The sequence below is a fragment of the Dermacentor variabilis genome, chromosome 6, assembly GCF_050947875.1.
Source record: "Dermacentor variabilis isolate Ectoservices chromosome 6, ASM5094787v1, whole genome shotgun sequence".
Classification (NCBI taxonomy): Eukaryota; Metazoa; Arthropoda; class Arachnida; order Ixodida; family Ixodidae; genus Dermacentor; species Dermacentor variabilis.
In genome coordinates this window covers 107,717,144-107,733,810 of record NC_134573.1, presented here as the reverse complement: position 1 = coordinate 107,733,810, position 16,667 = coordinate 107,717,144, and the positions used below count along the sequence as shown (strand labels likewise).

The 16,667-nt window shown below is 45.7% G+C and overlaps 1 protein-coding gene across 1 annotated transcript in view; it reads left to right on the top strand.

Moving 5' to 3' along the window:
• The window catches only part of LOC142585001 (glutamate receptor ionotropic, kainate 2-like), a 348,423-nt gene that overhangs the window by 215,073 nt on the left and 116,683 nt on the right, over positions 1–16,667 (top strand). Inside the window, exons 8-9 of the mRNA XM_075695421.1 lie at positions 11,164–11,268; positions 14,914–15,030. Of these exons, the coding sequence (XP_075551536.1) occupies positions 11,164–11,268; positions 14,914–15,030 (222 nt within the window). The remainder of the gene's footprint in view (positions 1–11,163; positions 11,269–14,913; positions 15,031–16,667) is intronic.

Here is a 16,667-nt window from a genome sequence, read left to right as displayed (position 1 = left end):
ATCCAGTCCTACAGATTGAATACATGGGTGTTTAAGTGCTGATTTAAAGGATCTTCAAAGTGCCAGGAAACAGGTAGCTTATGAGTGAATACTTAATGGATCGGGCAGTCACTTTGAGCGGTGTCCCTCTGAATTCCCCTCCATTAGAATAAGTGCATCAGAAGTGAACATTAATGAAAAGTAGCAGGTTGCGGACATGGACAAACAAAGCAGTGCAATGTTTGCGCACTTTGCTTGGCCTGTTCTTCTGAGTTTTCTGACGTGAACAATGGTTAGGACCTCATAGAAAACCGGGGCGGAGTAAATATAGATCGCTAAATGGAGACCCTGCAACCTCAAAGCACTTCCCTTTTGATGTTGGAAGGCAGTCTCCATCTTTCCAGGCCTCATCACCGCAGGGAAACCAGATAGGGTGCACGATGTTTTGATTGATTATTGCCGAACTTTCCGTCAGACACGAGATAGCGATCACGTTGCTTTTAATAACCATGAAAGCGGCAAAACCACTGATTGCGAAAATTAAAGGAAGCTGAAAGCGCTAACATACAAAGCCACGGCAGCGAGGGATAGTGTTCAGTATCAAACTTAATCAAACGTGCAGATGGCAAGCATTGTACGTAATAAAATAACAAGAAAGGTCAGCCAGAGACGACAACTCAAATAAGCGTTTCTAGATACTTCCACCTAACATACTGGCAGCACCTAGCTAAAGTTGAAAGCTAGGATTTCGGCTCGCCCATTGCTCCTTTAGAGCACGTCTCTTAAAAAAGGATGCTAATGCGAGTAAGCGCTTTTTGAATATTCCAATGAACAAACAATTTATTGTGCTTACACTTCCTACTACGTCAATATGTTTAGCTGCACAAATAAAGTGTATATCAGTTTACTATATAGAGTAGTACCTTCACAGACCTCGAGTTTTATTTTTTTCGACTTTTCAAGACATTTTATCGGGTTTCTCATCGTCGTTTATCGAACCAATTTCTCTTCTCTTAGTCTTTAATAGCTAGTACTCTTGTGGCTTGAGTGTCTTCTCCCAAATCGTTTATATAAAATTTTATTAGATAACTACCAATCGGAAAATAGCACAGACAAATCAGGTGTTCTCAAGGCTGGGCCCTTGCACCTTTTGTAGTGTTCATAAATGAAGTTCCCAGTACATTTATTCATAAATTCTGTCACGATCCTGTCATCTATCAGTGTATATGATGAACGATTAATATGGCTTCAAACTGAATAAAACAGGGTAAGAAATTGATAATACAACTGATTAACGGCCCTGAATGTCAAAATAAGACAATAGAAATGCCTTACACAAGGAACGAAACATTATCAACCAGTACTCCTTGATTTCTACAGCTCTTTTTAAAATTAACTCGTATCTTTTCCAGGTTTTGGTTATCTTACTACCTCAGCTGACTCAATGTCACGGTCAGAAACAGACTCACGTGGTCAGAATAAAACAAGCGTGCCAATAAATGCTTGAAATCACTTGGCGCTTTCGAAAGATTGATGTCTTTGTTTCCTCCTCCTTCGGTACGCCAACTTGCCTAACAAAAAGACACGCTTCAGAAACAATGTTTTTTCTCGCACTTAATCCAACAGTACACCGTCTTCCTAACATCCTATTTGATCTTTCCATGGCCCTACTAATACCTGCTGCAGGTCATTTGGCTTCCGCTACAGAACAACACTATCCACTGCCAGAAGCTGTACGTAATGAAAAAAAATTCAAGCACTCAATGTTCGTGTAGTTCCAGTCGGTAATTTATCATCGCTACCTTATCACAATGCAATTAATAATTACTTTGTGATAACTGGGTCTATTGTCCTCTCTTCTTTCAGCATGGGAGAGTGAGGTTCTAGAATGAAAACCAGAGAATTTTGCCTCGCGGCGCGCTTAGCACGCTACCACAGTGTTTTGCCTTTTTCTGTAAGCTCTCTTCATTTGACTATTTGAAGCTGTATGGGAAGTTCTTTTTTCTCATATTCCTGATTTACATCTTTATTTACTAAAGCAATGAACGGTGCTAGTTGGTGGCCGTTCATGATTATATTACGTGTAGTGTTACACTCATGAACATAAGGAACAAGACGCGGACATTATTTTTCAGAATTATTCTGAAATATTCAGACGCGGACGTGCGTCCTCGTCTTGTCTCTTATGCTCGTCAGCGTAACACTAAGCGCAATATAAGCATGTACATCTTTATTGTTCTTATTTTTTACTTCAAAATGGTTGCCACTAGCTTTACTGACGTTTTCTCTGTCTCTGTGCATTATTACGCAAGCAGCCATTAGAATTTCAAAAATGGATGATAGTGTTGTTGAGGTAAGCTTTCTCCCTGTCGTTGTTGCTATTAATTACATAATCATGATAACCTTCTTCTTGCTGTTATTAATATTTATGATAACGAGAGTTGCCTATCAGTGAAACAGCAGACTTATGCATCTTCTACCGAAATAGTAGCAATGTGGGCTTGTTGTTATGTCATCTGATTCTGCAATATTTTTTATTTTAGTGCGAATAACGGTAGCCACAGGAAGACACACAAGAGACGCACGGCGCTATGGAGCTTCTGTGGCTCGATAAATTTTGGCGCTCCTTGGAGGGGAGAGATAATAAACATGTTTATTACATAAATAAGCTTTGAAGAGGCATCCTCATTCCACAATGCATTGAGTATGATCCCAGAGTTACCTCAGTCATGTCACCATAAGGACCAAGCTAGTTTTCTTCCCAGGTGAAACGTATCCGTAATGCAGGTTTTCCGCAGGCCCTACTCCAGGCCATAGCTCAGTCGCTTTTGAAGGCAATATGCCACCATTCCACCGACACTGGGGTTGAGTTAGGAGAAAAGAGAGAGAGGCGAAAGCTTGATGTATTGCCACATGCCCAGAAGATTTCGAATGGAATAAAGGGTGTGGCCGGAAAATTCAATGTTGATGTATTTTTTTTTTCAGCACCCTGAAAGTTGTCGCGTTTATGCGCCCTTTCTAACGTAGATATACACAAGAGGGATGGATGCGGCATAAAACACAGACGCGCGTATGTACCATGTAGAACGGAGGTGGTGTACGAGTTTCCACTGGCCTGTGGAATGTACAATGAGGGGAAAACCGGAAGATGTATTGACAATCATTTAATGGAGCACTCTAACTCATCAAAAAGGATATCAGCGGAGAGCACCTGCCAGTTCGTTGTACGACACGTTCGAAGAAGTGCAAACCAATGTTTGACAAAACAAAGGTGTTAGGGCGGTCAAAGAACCAATGGGCACGGGAAATCTTGGAAGCATCCTTGATAGCAAGACATGGCCCAGGTAGGTGCGTCAGCGAACCATCAGTGTCTTTGTTCAAGAAAGAGCTTGATTTTTTTTATGCAGATATGGGCTTGACGAGTGTTGTTGCACGGTCACGCCCCTATGATCTAGCTTGGGCATGCGCACAGTTCGCAAGGGCAGCATTGCTTGATTTGAATAAACCAGCTGTTAGTCTGCGTTCGTCCGAGACACCTCAGTGTCTCGTCCCTAGCGCAGTCTAAGTTAACGAAATTGGTTGTACAGGGTCCTGGTTATCTCGCTGCGCGTGTTAGAAAAAAGATCATTCATATTTAAAACAGTGCCAAAAAACACGGAAAAGGGAGAACACAGGGCAGCGCTCGTCCCGCGTCCTCCGTTGTCCGTGTTTTTTGGCGCTGTTTTAAATATGAATGATTCGTACCAACTAGCTCGCACCCAAACCCTTCTGAGTTAGAAAAAAAGATTTTGCGCACACCGCTGCGCTGTTGGTGCTCGGATTTTGCAGAACGATCGCATTTTGGCGTTGACTTTGTTTAGTAAAACGCTTCGCACAGTTTTTTGTTTGGCCTTTAAGAAAGAAGTGCAAATTTGCCGGCGCTTAGGCGGATTTGAGCTGCTGCCGCAACGGCGCAAACATAAACTTGTGTCGCCGCCTATCGTTATTTACAGAAATGAATGTTTCAAGGAGGTCTGCGACGTGTTTCCCGCTCCTAGAATACGTGACTTCCCTCCTTGAAACGCTGCTTTCTGCAGATAACGACAGGCAGCGACACAAATTTATGCCTGTGTCGTCGCGGCAGCTCCTCGCATCCCCACAAGCCCAGGCAACTTTTCAAATTTTTCTTAAAAGTCATACGATTAACTCTACCAACTGTTATACTAAACGAAGTCGACGCCGAAATGCGACCGTTCTGCAAAATCCGAGCGATAAAAGCGCCGTGGTAAACGCGAAGCCTTCGTTCTAACACGCGTAGCGAAATGTTGAGACCCGCCGTGGTTTCTCAGTGGCTATGGTGTTGGGCTGCTAAGCACAAGATCGCGGGATCGAATCCCGGCCACGGCGGCCGCATTTCGATGGGGGCGAAATGTGACAACACCCGTGTACTTAGATTTAGGTGCACGTTAAAAAACCCCAGGTGGTCGATATTTCCGGAGTCTTCCACTACGGCGTGCCTCATAATTAGAAAGTGGTTTTGGAACGTAAAACCCCACAATTAAATTATTATTTAAATATTCAGGACCGTGTATTACTGTGTGTGTCCTGTGTGTCTTATTGTGTTCAGTCTTATTCGCGCTAAGATGACACCCAGATCAATCTACCAAATTATTCTAGGCCTATGCACCAGAGTTTTTCTTTTTTCAAATATTATTTTTGTTGCACATTCTCTAATGGGTTCAAGTGAAACATGATCTTTACTTGAAATGGCATCTACTATGCCTTTTGCTGCGTATTATAGCATATTTTTCAAAGATCGAAATTATACCAAGCTGAAACGTGGTTTTATTCTTATCGCCGTTGATATCGCGATAGAGTGTGTCCGGTGCTTGGATCTATAGTGCGATCATGAGGCTGTTTGGACAGACGTGCGGTGTTCAGGTAGTGAACGGCTGTTGCTTTATGCATTCTATGTAACACCTGACGTAACTGTTGCTGCATTTTCTCTTATCCTAGCATCAATAAAAGTGCTCTTAGTTTTGATATTGCTACGAAACAGCATTTGCGATGACAAAGAGGCGAGCAGAGTGAAGACGACGACGACGATTAGAGGCTAGCGCGGGCTGTTGCCTCTTGGCCAAGTGCAGAGTATTGCCTTGTAAATGTACTTGTATATAACTTTTCGTCGGCGTCTTCCTACGTAAGATATCTGGTGGAGATGCATGTTCTCTGTACCTCGTCACGGAGCTTCGCAGTGGACGGTAAGGCGCGCCTTCCTTCATGGCTCCCGGCGACGGCAACTCGACTCCGCCGGCTCCGACACCTGCTGCCACTTCGACGACCTACATCACCTTCCCGCTCCCCCTGATCCTGGCGTATTCTCGGGCAAAGATGTGGAAGACGTCGAGGACTGGATCAGCCTGTACGAACAGGTCAGCCGCAATAACCGGTGGGACCCTACTATCATGCTCGCCAATGTAGTCTTTTACCTCGGTGGCACATCTCGAGTTTGGTTTTGGACGCACGAAGATGAGCTCACCAGTTGGGACTCGCTTAAGCAAAAGCTCCGAGACCTGTTATGCGACCCGTACTGTCACCAACTTGCCGCGCAGAAGGCGCTTTCCGGCCGTGTGCAGACGTCAACAGAGCCCTACCTCACGTACATTAGGACGTCTTGGCTCTGTGCCGTAAGGTTGACGCACACATGACTGACTCAGATAAAGGTTCCCACATCCTCAAAGGCATTGCCGAGGACGCCTTCAACTTACTCGTTTTCAACAACGCGGCTCCTGTGGATGCAGTAATAAAAGAGTGCCGCCGCCTGGAACTCGCTCAAAGCCGACGTGTCGATCAGCAGTTTGCCCGTCTGCCCAGCACCTCAGCGACATCTTCCTGTGCCGACGCTCCTCGTCCGAACAACACTCGCGATGTTACCAGAATCGTCCGGCGTGAGATCGAGGCAGCCTATCCGGCTGCCTTCGACTCCAGCCCCTCCAAAGCACGTTCGCTACGCACCTCAACATTCGCTACGCACTTCGAGCGCCTCTCGGCAGTCCAGGACGTTTTTCGTCGAGCCGGTGTGCAACACAACGCATCGCAGTGCCAATTCGGCCGTCGCCAGATTACCGTCCTTTGACATCTCGTTGACGCGAACGGAGTGCAACCGGACCCAGGCAAGGTACATGCTGTGACGCACTTCCCTGTTCCAAAGTGTGTCAAGGATGTGCGCAGCTTCATCGGCCGTTGCTCGTACTTCCGCCGTTTCGTGAAAAATTTCGCGGTCATAGCACGACCACTAACTGAGCTTTTGAAAAAAGACGCCCCTTTCCAGTGGGGCGATAACGAGGCCTCTGCATTCAAACTTCTAATCGACCTTCTCACAATGCCTCCCGTTCTGGCCCATTTCGATCCTTCTGTGCCAACCGAAGTCCGTACTGATGCCAACGGTCACATAATTGGCGCAGTACTGGCACAACGCCAGCGCGGCCACGACCTTGTTATCGCTTACGCCAGCAGGCTCCTCTCGCCCGCGGAGCGCAACTATTCCATCACTAAGCGTAAGTGTCTGGCCCTAGTTTGGGCGGTTGCGAAGTTCCGCCCACACTTATATGGCCGACCCTCTTCCGTTGTCAGAGACCATCACGCACTTTGCTAGTTATGCTCACTGAAAGGTCCTACAGGAAGACTTGGTCGCTGGGCCTGACGCCTCTAAGAATATTCGTACTCTGTCATTTACAAATCTGGCCGACAACACAAGCACGCTAACTGCCTGTTTCGCTACCCGGTAGACGAGCCTGGCGACGCCGGCAGTAGTACCGCCAACGGCATTTTCTCCGTGTCTGCCTTCACTAACATCGCCGATGAGCAGTACCGAGACCTATCGCTGCGAGTACTCATCGAGCGTCTGCGCTCTACACCTACCGACGCATCCGTTCGCCGATATGTCCTCCAGAGCGGCATTCTATACCGAAGGAACTTCCTCTCTGACGGCTCTGATCTTCATGTCGTGCCGAAACATCTACGACAGACTGTGCTCTTTGAGATGCATGACGCACCCACTACAGGACATCTTGGGGTAACCCGCATGTACGACCGCGTCCGCCGCCGCTTCTATTGGCCTGGTCTCACTCGCTTCCTCCGACGCTATGTTGCTGCCTGTGATCCCTGCCAGCGTCGGAAAACACCTCAGGTGCTACCTGCCGGTCATCTCCAGCCAACCACCGTCCCTGTGGAACCGTTCTTTCGTGTTGGATTAGACTTCCTCAGTCCCTTTCCCACGTCATCCTCTGGGAACAAATGGGTAGCCGTCGCAGCTGATTACGCCACCGGATACGCTATCACGCGGGCTCTCCCTACCAGTTGCGCCACTGACGTCGCGGACTTACTCTTGCGTGACATTATCTTACTACATGGTGCTCCGTGACAGCTGCTTACTGACCGTGGTCGTAACTTCCTCTCGAAAGTTATCGCCGACAGTATGCATTCCTGCTCCATTCAACACAAGCTGACGACCTCATGCCATCCTCAAACCAATGACCTGACAGAGCGGTTAAACCGTACTCTTACCAATATGCTGTCCAAGTACGTTTCCAAGGACCACCACGACTGGGGCATTGCCCTTCCTTAAATCTCATTTGTGTAGAATTCTTTCCGGCGCGACACCGTCGGAATTTCTCCATTTTATCTATTGTACGGTCGCGAACGGACCTTGCCCCTAGACACGGCACTTCCTCCTGCTGCGATCTCAACAAGCGAATATGCGCGCGACGCCACCGCCCTCGCCGACCATGCACGCCAGCTTGCCCGTACTCGACTGACCTCTTCGCAAACCACTCAGCAGCTTCAGTACAACGCCCGCCACCGTGACGTACAGTTTCGCCTGGTGCGCTCGTGCTCCTGTGGTCGCCCTCTCGTCACGTCGCACTTTCAGAGAACCTCCTTTCGCGATACAGAGGGCCCTACCGGGTGCTGCGCCAGGTGACGCCTGTGACGTACGAAATTGCTCCTTTGCGTTCAACCTCGTCCTCTACTCTGGGATCTAACGATGTTGTGCACGTAAGTAGGCTCAAGGACAACTACACTGCTTCCGATGCCGGCGTTTAGTCGCTCCGGGACGGCGCTTTTGCCTCCGGGGGTAGTGCTACGGAACAGTATTTGCGATGACAAAGAGGCGAGCAGGGTGAAGACGACGATTAGAGGCTAACGCGAGCAGTGGCCTCTTGGCCAAGTGCGGCGTATTGCCTTGTAAATATACTTGTATATAACTTTTCGTCATCGTCTTCCTACGTAACAATATTAACCACAAAGTAGTAAATATTGGAGAGTTTAGTGTAACCGTAAGTACATGGGTTATTATTATTATTGTGTGCCAGAATTCCATTTACATTTCTAAGCACATGTCACTCCTTGCTTGTCTTAATCCCTTTAGTTTCATGCAGCAGGTAAATTCAAACAGAACTGCTGCGACCACGTTACATATGTTTGTCTTACGAATATTGAAAATTTTTCAGTCATGTGTAGCAACGTTTTTCTGGTTGCGCCAGTGAAGTTCCACCCTCCTTTACTTGTTTCTTCAACAATGGTATCACAGAAAGGCAGCATGCATTTTGATGACAACACGAAGCACAGCTTCAAATTTTCTCGTTGAGACTACTTTGGCTGTAACCATGATCTGGAAAGCGCTAACTTGTAGGTCGTAGATGGAACAGCTGATATTGATGAACAGGCCAAGTTTTATACGAAAACCACTGAAGATGGCATGCGCATATTCATACATGCAAAAAAGCACAAGAAGTCAAAGCTATCTCATTGAATTAAAAAAAAACTGAAAAAGAACTTTCCATAAAACTGAAAGACCGTGTATACACAAAAGCTGGGGAAACAGGCCGAGATAAGTGGAAATTTGAATATATGCGCTGTCATTGGGGTCTTCGCAAACTTTATTATAAGAATTGTCCGTACGACCACATTAAATATCTTGAAGCCAACAGGACGGATAATTTGACATATTTCTGGAGCTACGTGCCCTCTCTTTTCCAAAACGAGTACCTGGGCATGCATAACTTCTCCATCAAAATGGAGTTTTATCTCGAGCTCTGCCGATGCCTTTGCGCAACATTTCTGTTTTGTATTTGGTACAAAAAATGCCTCTACCGCAAGTAGCCTTCCTTCTCAGTCTGGTACGGTGTGTACGCTGAGACTCAATGGAGACATTGATATGTAAAAAGCGCACCAAACGTTCCCTTTCTCATTGACCTGTTGGTAACCGTCCCGCACTGCTTTAGGCGTACGGAAGCACACTTGTCCCTCTTCTCAGAAGCATTGTCAACAGTTCCCTTAAGTCCAGTACATTTCATATCGCTTAGAAGGTAGCACAGGTAGTGCCGGCACATATATTGATTGCTGGAAGTACAGTTACTTAATGTCGGCTTCTACCTATTTGAAAGCGTGTAACTCTCTATTGCATTCTCTGTTTTCTGTTAGCCTAAGAACATTTTATAAATGAACAGCATGATAGTGGGGAGCTCCCCTAAAATGAACTTGGTCACATTTCTGATCCAGGCTTCCAGTGTACTTCATAGCAGAGGCTAATTAGACGCTCTTTGACCTAAGTGAAGCGTTCGCTCTAGTTTGCCATGAGCTCCTCATTCCAAAGCCCACGAAAATTGAGATGCCTTATTTCATTACTGCCCTAGTATCTAATTACCTAAGCAATAGAGCGTACTTCGTTGGCATTAATGGACAGAGTTTTGTCCGCTATGAGGTCACTAGAGGAGTTGCTCGACGATCCATTCTTGGCCCTCCGCGCTTCCTGTTGTTCATAAATTACATTTCTTCAGGAATTCAACACTCTTTATTCACTCTATATGCTGACGACTTAAAGCTATTTAAAGCTGTCTGCGTGGTTTACGGCTGCATTCACCTCCAAAAAGACATTTTTTTTCATTCCCAAAGTGCTGCAGAGGGAATGAGCTACCCTTAAATGCTTCAATAGCTTACACGCGGAAAACACATCATGTGATTTGCATACACCCTTCAGGATGCTTCATTGCCCAGCATCGAACAAGTAAAAGATCTTGATGTGTACTTCGACAAAAAGCTAAGCTCACACGCAAAACATGCAGAAAAACTGGCCCTTATCCAAATAACTGTTCGTATATCCCGAGACTTCCATTCACCTTGCCTTCCTTAAGTTGTATTCTACTGCGTGCCTTGTACTTCTAGTGTACTCTGCCTGTGTATTTCGGTGCGTAGTGTTCAAATCTAATTCTGACATCATTGAACGCCTTAGGAATAAATTGATATCTATTTTCAAGCAGCCTTTTTACCGTTGTAGTGGCTGTGGTCTAACCCTCTCACCTATATACCTGAACTCGCACCTTCAAAATTAACAACTAGTAGATCAGCCCTTCTGTTTCTTTATAAGGTGGTACATGTCATTTCACTTCGCCCAAAGATGCTTGATCATGTACAATTTCCCGTGCCGCAAAAGCATACCAGGCAGAATTCTTCGTTTTCTGCGCGGCCTTGTTGCATTACAGACTCTCTATGGGCACGAGTACGAAAAAAAATGTAATAAATAGTCTGCCTCTATTGACATATTTCATAGTTCATTCCTCTGTTGTGTACTTAAGTAGATAATCACATTTTGTGGTTATCTCCCTTTTGCATCCGCCTCCTCAAATTCTGTATCCCAATTTGTTTGTTTCCCTATCTCACATTGTCTACCACGTTTTTCTTCTCTGTGCACTTTGTCTGGCGCATTACTGTTCTAAGAGCATCAGTAGCAAGGCTCCGTAGCTGTTACTTGGTACTGCAATAAATATTTTATTTATTTATTTATTTGTTTATTTACTTGATTGATTGATTGATTGATTGATTGATTGATTGATTGATTGATTGATTGATTGATTGATTGATTGATTGTGACTACTAGTACTACTACTACTTCGGACACATGCTTGGCAGCCTTTTGCAGATGTATCTCCAAACCTTATTCCATTTCATAATCGCAAGAATCGAAAATAAAACAAGTGTTGGATAATTTTAGGATGCAGCCTAAGGTACAAAGTGCCACTTCCCGCAATTATTTCGCAAATTTCTTGATACGACGACCTGTAAAAATGCTGCCTCCTTGACTTTTTTAGGTGTTATCAGTGCGGGCGTACGTAGCTTCAAGTCCAGTAACTTGATGCCTCAGTGCAGGTCCATGTAAAGGGGCTCACTGGTTACGTACGACTCGATGAAGATGGCTTGAGGACCGACTTCACCTTGAACGTTATTGAGCTGAAGTCAACGGGATTCGAGAAGGTGCGTATAAAGAATTTAATTTGCTCTGTACGGCCTACCAAAAAACGTTTAGGGAAAACATAATGTCTAGAAATAAAAAGTGTTTGATCGCAGATATGAGTAACAATTTGATGAACCTGATGAAATATTGGCATTCCCATTGAAAAGCAGCAGCAAAAAAACAGTCACCTAACCTAGTTTAATTGACCAGGTACGCTACGTATGTTTTTCATTCTAGCATATATTAAACATCTCCTTAGTCATTTTTTCTCTTCCGTTGGAACATTAACTGCTAACGCCACCTTTCGGTACCGGGTGCAAAGCAGTCGTGTTGCTCAATGGGGAACAATTTTGTTTGTTTATTGCAGTTCACCTTTCTCGGTAAACTGAAATCGCTATCGTTTATTGGTGTAACGTGTGCTACATTCTTTCACAAAGTGCGGGCGCTGGCGTTATTGGCGATACTCTCCTGTATGCTGCGTTTACTTTTATGTATCCATTTGGAATACTATAGCGATGCGCTTAGAAAGTTGATAGCGCTGCAATGCGCATTCCGTCATTCCAGTTATACTGGCACATATTAAATTATTTTAGCATTGGGGACCCAAGTGCCTTGCGGACCTACGAAAAATACGGGCCGAAAGTGCGCATCCGCAGAACCCAAGCCAGTCTTGGATTCTTACCTTTGGCTTGACCCAAGACCCTGAAATCGAAAACTAGCGTGCGTCGCCGGCCGTCTTGAGTCGCCCTCGGGGGCGATGAGAAATCACGAGATGGCCAAGAAAGTCGTATTACTAACACAGTGATTACGCTTATTACATTTTGTCGTTCGCCCCTTTTTTGCTCAAGAATACATGCCGTTCATTTTCCCTTGTACAAAAAGCTTTTCTTCTTTTTTGCTTTCCAGCACCTTTTTCTTTTCCCCACTGGGGCGTCCCGAGCGCTTGATCGAACGTTGTATGCATTTGATCCAATTTTCAAACTGCTTCTCCTCTAAACCCAAGAGCATCCTAAGTAACTCAGCTTGGAGACCCAGAGATTTCAGTCCCAGATTTTATAACTCTCCCTTACGCTTACTTTCTTTATGGAAAGTTGCTGAAGTTCGGAAGGTACTTTTGTAGAAAGCTGGGCAGTTAAGGAGTATTACAGCAAGATGTAACTTTTCTGATGCGAGAGCATTACTTAGCTCATCGTGCGACTCCACTGTCATCAGAAAGCGGTGGCAGAAAAACGGCACACAAACACGTTATCTTCATTTAACTAAAAAAAAAAGTAACGGCGCGACTATCGCCTCCAAAGCAGGCCAAGAAGAAGATGCGCTCACGTGCAGGTAGCGCGAGATAGAAGATGCTAGCGCGCCCAACCTGAGCAGCGGCGGTGGTGGCCGTTCCCGAGATCTCGCTGCACCATGGATTGCTGGCTTAAATAAACTGCGGCCACAGATTATCACTTCGGCACACCTTCCCCGCAGAAGTGTTACCGGTGAGGATTTGATCCTCTGCCCCACCGTCACTGCTACCAATTCGCAGTCCAGCACGCTAACCAATGCGCCCCCGTTGCATTGCGCCGCGTGTGTTGCAACAGGCGATCGTGATGAACATATTTGAGTCCGTGCACGTGGTCGACTCTGCCTAGTGAGCCATTCACTGGATGGTGTATGATGGGAGCAGTGCCGTCGCTGGCGCTATGGATTCCTTATCGTCAGGAGTTGAATCGCTCGAGTCTGCATTATCAGGCGAGACAGCAAAGCGTGGCCGAAGGTGCCAGTTGACTGCCGACGAAGTATGAGACCATCGCAACGCAGCAAAACGGGTGAGGCGAGCTGATGCAGCGAAACGACATTCACCACCCAAGCCTCCGACAACGCGAAAGGCAGAGCGAGTGGCCCCGGAGCACGCATGGCGAGATGCAGCAACTACGGGGAGGCAAGATGAACTCAGCAACGTTTCGTCACAACACTAAGCTCAGCGACACACTCAACGTAAAGTAATGCTCTCGAATTTATCCATAGTAGGAATTGCTTAGGTGTCCCCATAGCTATTGCGAATTTGGGTCGCTGAAGTACCGCTGAACTGGCATTTTTAGAAGGCTCGAAATAGCGCGAAACGTTTAGTAATAAAAAGCGGGGAAAAATATTCTTTAGAACGGCATTCCACATTAAATTAACATTATTTTCTCGAAGGTGACTCCGGAAAGCCGAAAATATCGTAATATTACCTGCCCTCTATCCCCCCAAAATAAATAATGATCACGAATTGTAAAAGAAAAAGAAATGGGTGCTGCGTAGGCATAGGTGACTTCAAAATTACACAGAGCTCGAGAATTACAGCGATCAAGATCACAAAGGGGACCAGTTAGTCATACATGTGCGCGAACGCGAAAACGGTAGGCGTGAAATGAGCATATTATTTTCTTTGGAAATATGAAAATACTCCAAAAACGCGGTTATAGCCCGAACGTGCGCTGGGAAACCTCGGCTGCGGCGGCCGCATTCCGATTGCGGGAGAAATGAAATAACACCCGCTTACCGTGCATTGAGTGCACGTTCAAGAACTTCAGGTGGTCAAAATTATACCCCATTACCGTACTACGACGTTCGTAATAATCATTACAGGATTTTGGGACGTAAAACGCCAGAATTGAATTTGAAATAACCAGGAGGGGTGGATTCTCCACTAAAACAAAACTAATTAGAATCGAGCAAGCAACGGCAGATGTAAAGCTAATCGCCTACAAGACATTTATTAGACACATCTTAGAATACGCGTTTGTCGTTCACTTCAGTGCCACGCAATACGTGTCGTAATTATGCAGTAAGCGCCGACGAACAAACTCTGTCAGGTAAATGCTGCTGTTCTCTGACTTAAAACTGTTGGATGCATGAAGGTGAAGCGTTTGTTTTAAATACAGTTATGTTGTACAGCCTTGTCTTGTTCACAGTGATGTGTTGCATAATTCTTTTGCTCTGGTTGTCAATGAGAAATGAAACTATTTGCAAAGCTCTACAGTGAATACAAGCAAATTTAGTGCATTTGTACATTATGTAGACCTTTATTTTTATGATTATGAGGCATGTTGATGTCTTTATGTGCCTAGGATGTGTTTCTTCCCACTAGTTTTTCGTTCCTGAAAGAAACCCCATTAGAGCGTTGACAATATTTAAAAAAATAATAAATAACATAATGACAATTTTCTTTCAAGTCATTGAAAGACAAATAACAGGATATGTGTAAGGAAAAAACTGGAGCCCTCTACAAAATTGATACGTTTATGCTTTACATTTGAAGGAAAGCAGTTAGAAAGGTGAGTTCTCAAGCTGTTAGCAATCGGCTCGAACTACGACACATGGTCCAGCTTGCCACCAAAGAGCAATACGCTTGCAGTCTGAAATGAAAGCATAGCAAAGGAGTGAGATGTGAAATGAGGGCGCGAGATGAGTTTCTCGGAAAATATTGAAATCAGTGAGGAAGCGTCTGCATAGGACATATTCAAGAGATGCATAACTACTAACAAAGAGAGAAAAATGTTCAAATGGCTCACGTGGTGGCGGCAAACTAAACTTCACCTTTACTCTGTGTGTATAGTCTCTAGACAGCCTCAAGTATAGAAGAGCAATGTGCTGGTAGTGCGAGGAAGTATGAAGGGGTCCCTTGATAACCTTTGCAGGTCGGCACGTGGACACGTCGCACGGGCATACGCTTCTCGAGGGGTTACGTGCAGCAGAAGCAGGAAGAGATTGTCGACGTCATCCAGAACCGAACCTTCCGCGTTTCCACAATCGTGGTGAGTTAACCAGCGCATTAAAGGTCAACGGCAACGAAATAAACAGGAAGCGCAAAGCTTAGGAGAAGAGCCAACGAAAGCTCATCGCTTTAAAACAGTCCCATCTTCTGCAGCACATTTCGCAGCATAGCGATTACGTGCTTAACCGTCAAAGAGTTCTCGGTCGATACAGTCAAACCCGCTGCAATAGCGCGTGAACCTGAAGGCGAGTGACCGCAGAAGTTGAAAGGTAGATGCCATCTGCTTATATCGAGAGGTAGATTGTTTTAGGTAAAACTTGAGCTAGTCCAATGAGTGTCGCATTGAACAACGTGTAGCTGAATACTCCTTGAGGCACGCCGCAGTAGCTGTAATATTCAGCTGCGTAGCCATCTTTTGTTTATATATAAAACGACCGGCGAGTTATTTAGTCAGATAACCAGCGAAGCATGCGGTCGCCGATTGCAATAGTATCCAGGGAATTGAGGACGGGGTCATCTGCAACGTTGTCATAAGCACCTTTTACATCGAGAAAGAGCACAACTGATATGCGCTTACGGCTTTTCTTCTGTTTCACAAACGTTGTCCAGCCATTGATGCTATCAATTGAGGAACAACCCCGGCGAAAGCCTGCTGGAAGCGGGGTACTTATTGTGGCACTCGGGATACCATTCAAGACTTTCAAGGACCATCCTTTCCATCACCTTTCCATTGCAGCTGGCCAGAGTGATAGGGCAATATACCGCCAGGCCCAACGGATATTTTCCCTGCTTTAACAAAGGTACCAGGCGACTACCGTTGCCGGGGAACTGTACCTATATGCCATGAGTTGTTGAAACTGTTCAGAAGCGCTCTTCTTGCCTTTTGTGCAAGGTGTCAGACGGCAGCGTAGGTGATGCCGTCAGGGCGGGGAGAGGATGATCGTTTAGAAACGGCAAGGGCAGCTTCGAGTTCTTGCATGGTAAAGGACACGTCTGTTTCTGGTACCGAAGCGGCATGCAGGTCACTTACTTCAACGTTGATGCTCACTTACTCGCCACTCACTCTCACACAGAATTCTTCGGCCACACCAAGCTTAGTTTCGCCAAGATGGAGAACTAAAGCTGGGAATGGGCGTCGTTGTTGTGGGGATGAACGAAGGCAACGGACTATCCTCCAGATGTGTGAAGGCGGCTTGCGAGGGTCCAGTGATTCACAGAATGTCTATTATCGCTCACTCTCTAGTTTGTTTATGTGACGCTAAACTTTCTTCTGAATGCGCCGTGCGTCTCTGATCCAGTGCGTCTGTATCGTCGCTCTGCGCGCCTTCCAATCGCCCGAAGTCTCTAAGTTCAATGTCGAAATCCGTTCGGTTTGGCGACAGTGATAATAAACACTTCGCAGTTTTCGTCGTTTCAGCGATGGTGTCGTCGACTTTGCCGGTGAATTCTCGCCCGACACGCTTCTTCCATAAGCGACATAAACGCAGTTCAGACAATGCTCTTCAAGACACGACGAGAGAAAGACCGAGTGAGTCCATTAATCTTTAGGTACGTGGGAATGTGATCACTCCCGTGAGTCTCTATGCCGTAAAACCATCTAGCATGTGACGTGTAGATCCACAACACTAAGGTCAAGTCGAGGCAGATTCTATACGCAGGACTGCGCAGGTACGTCGA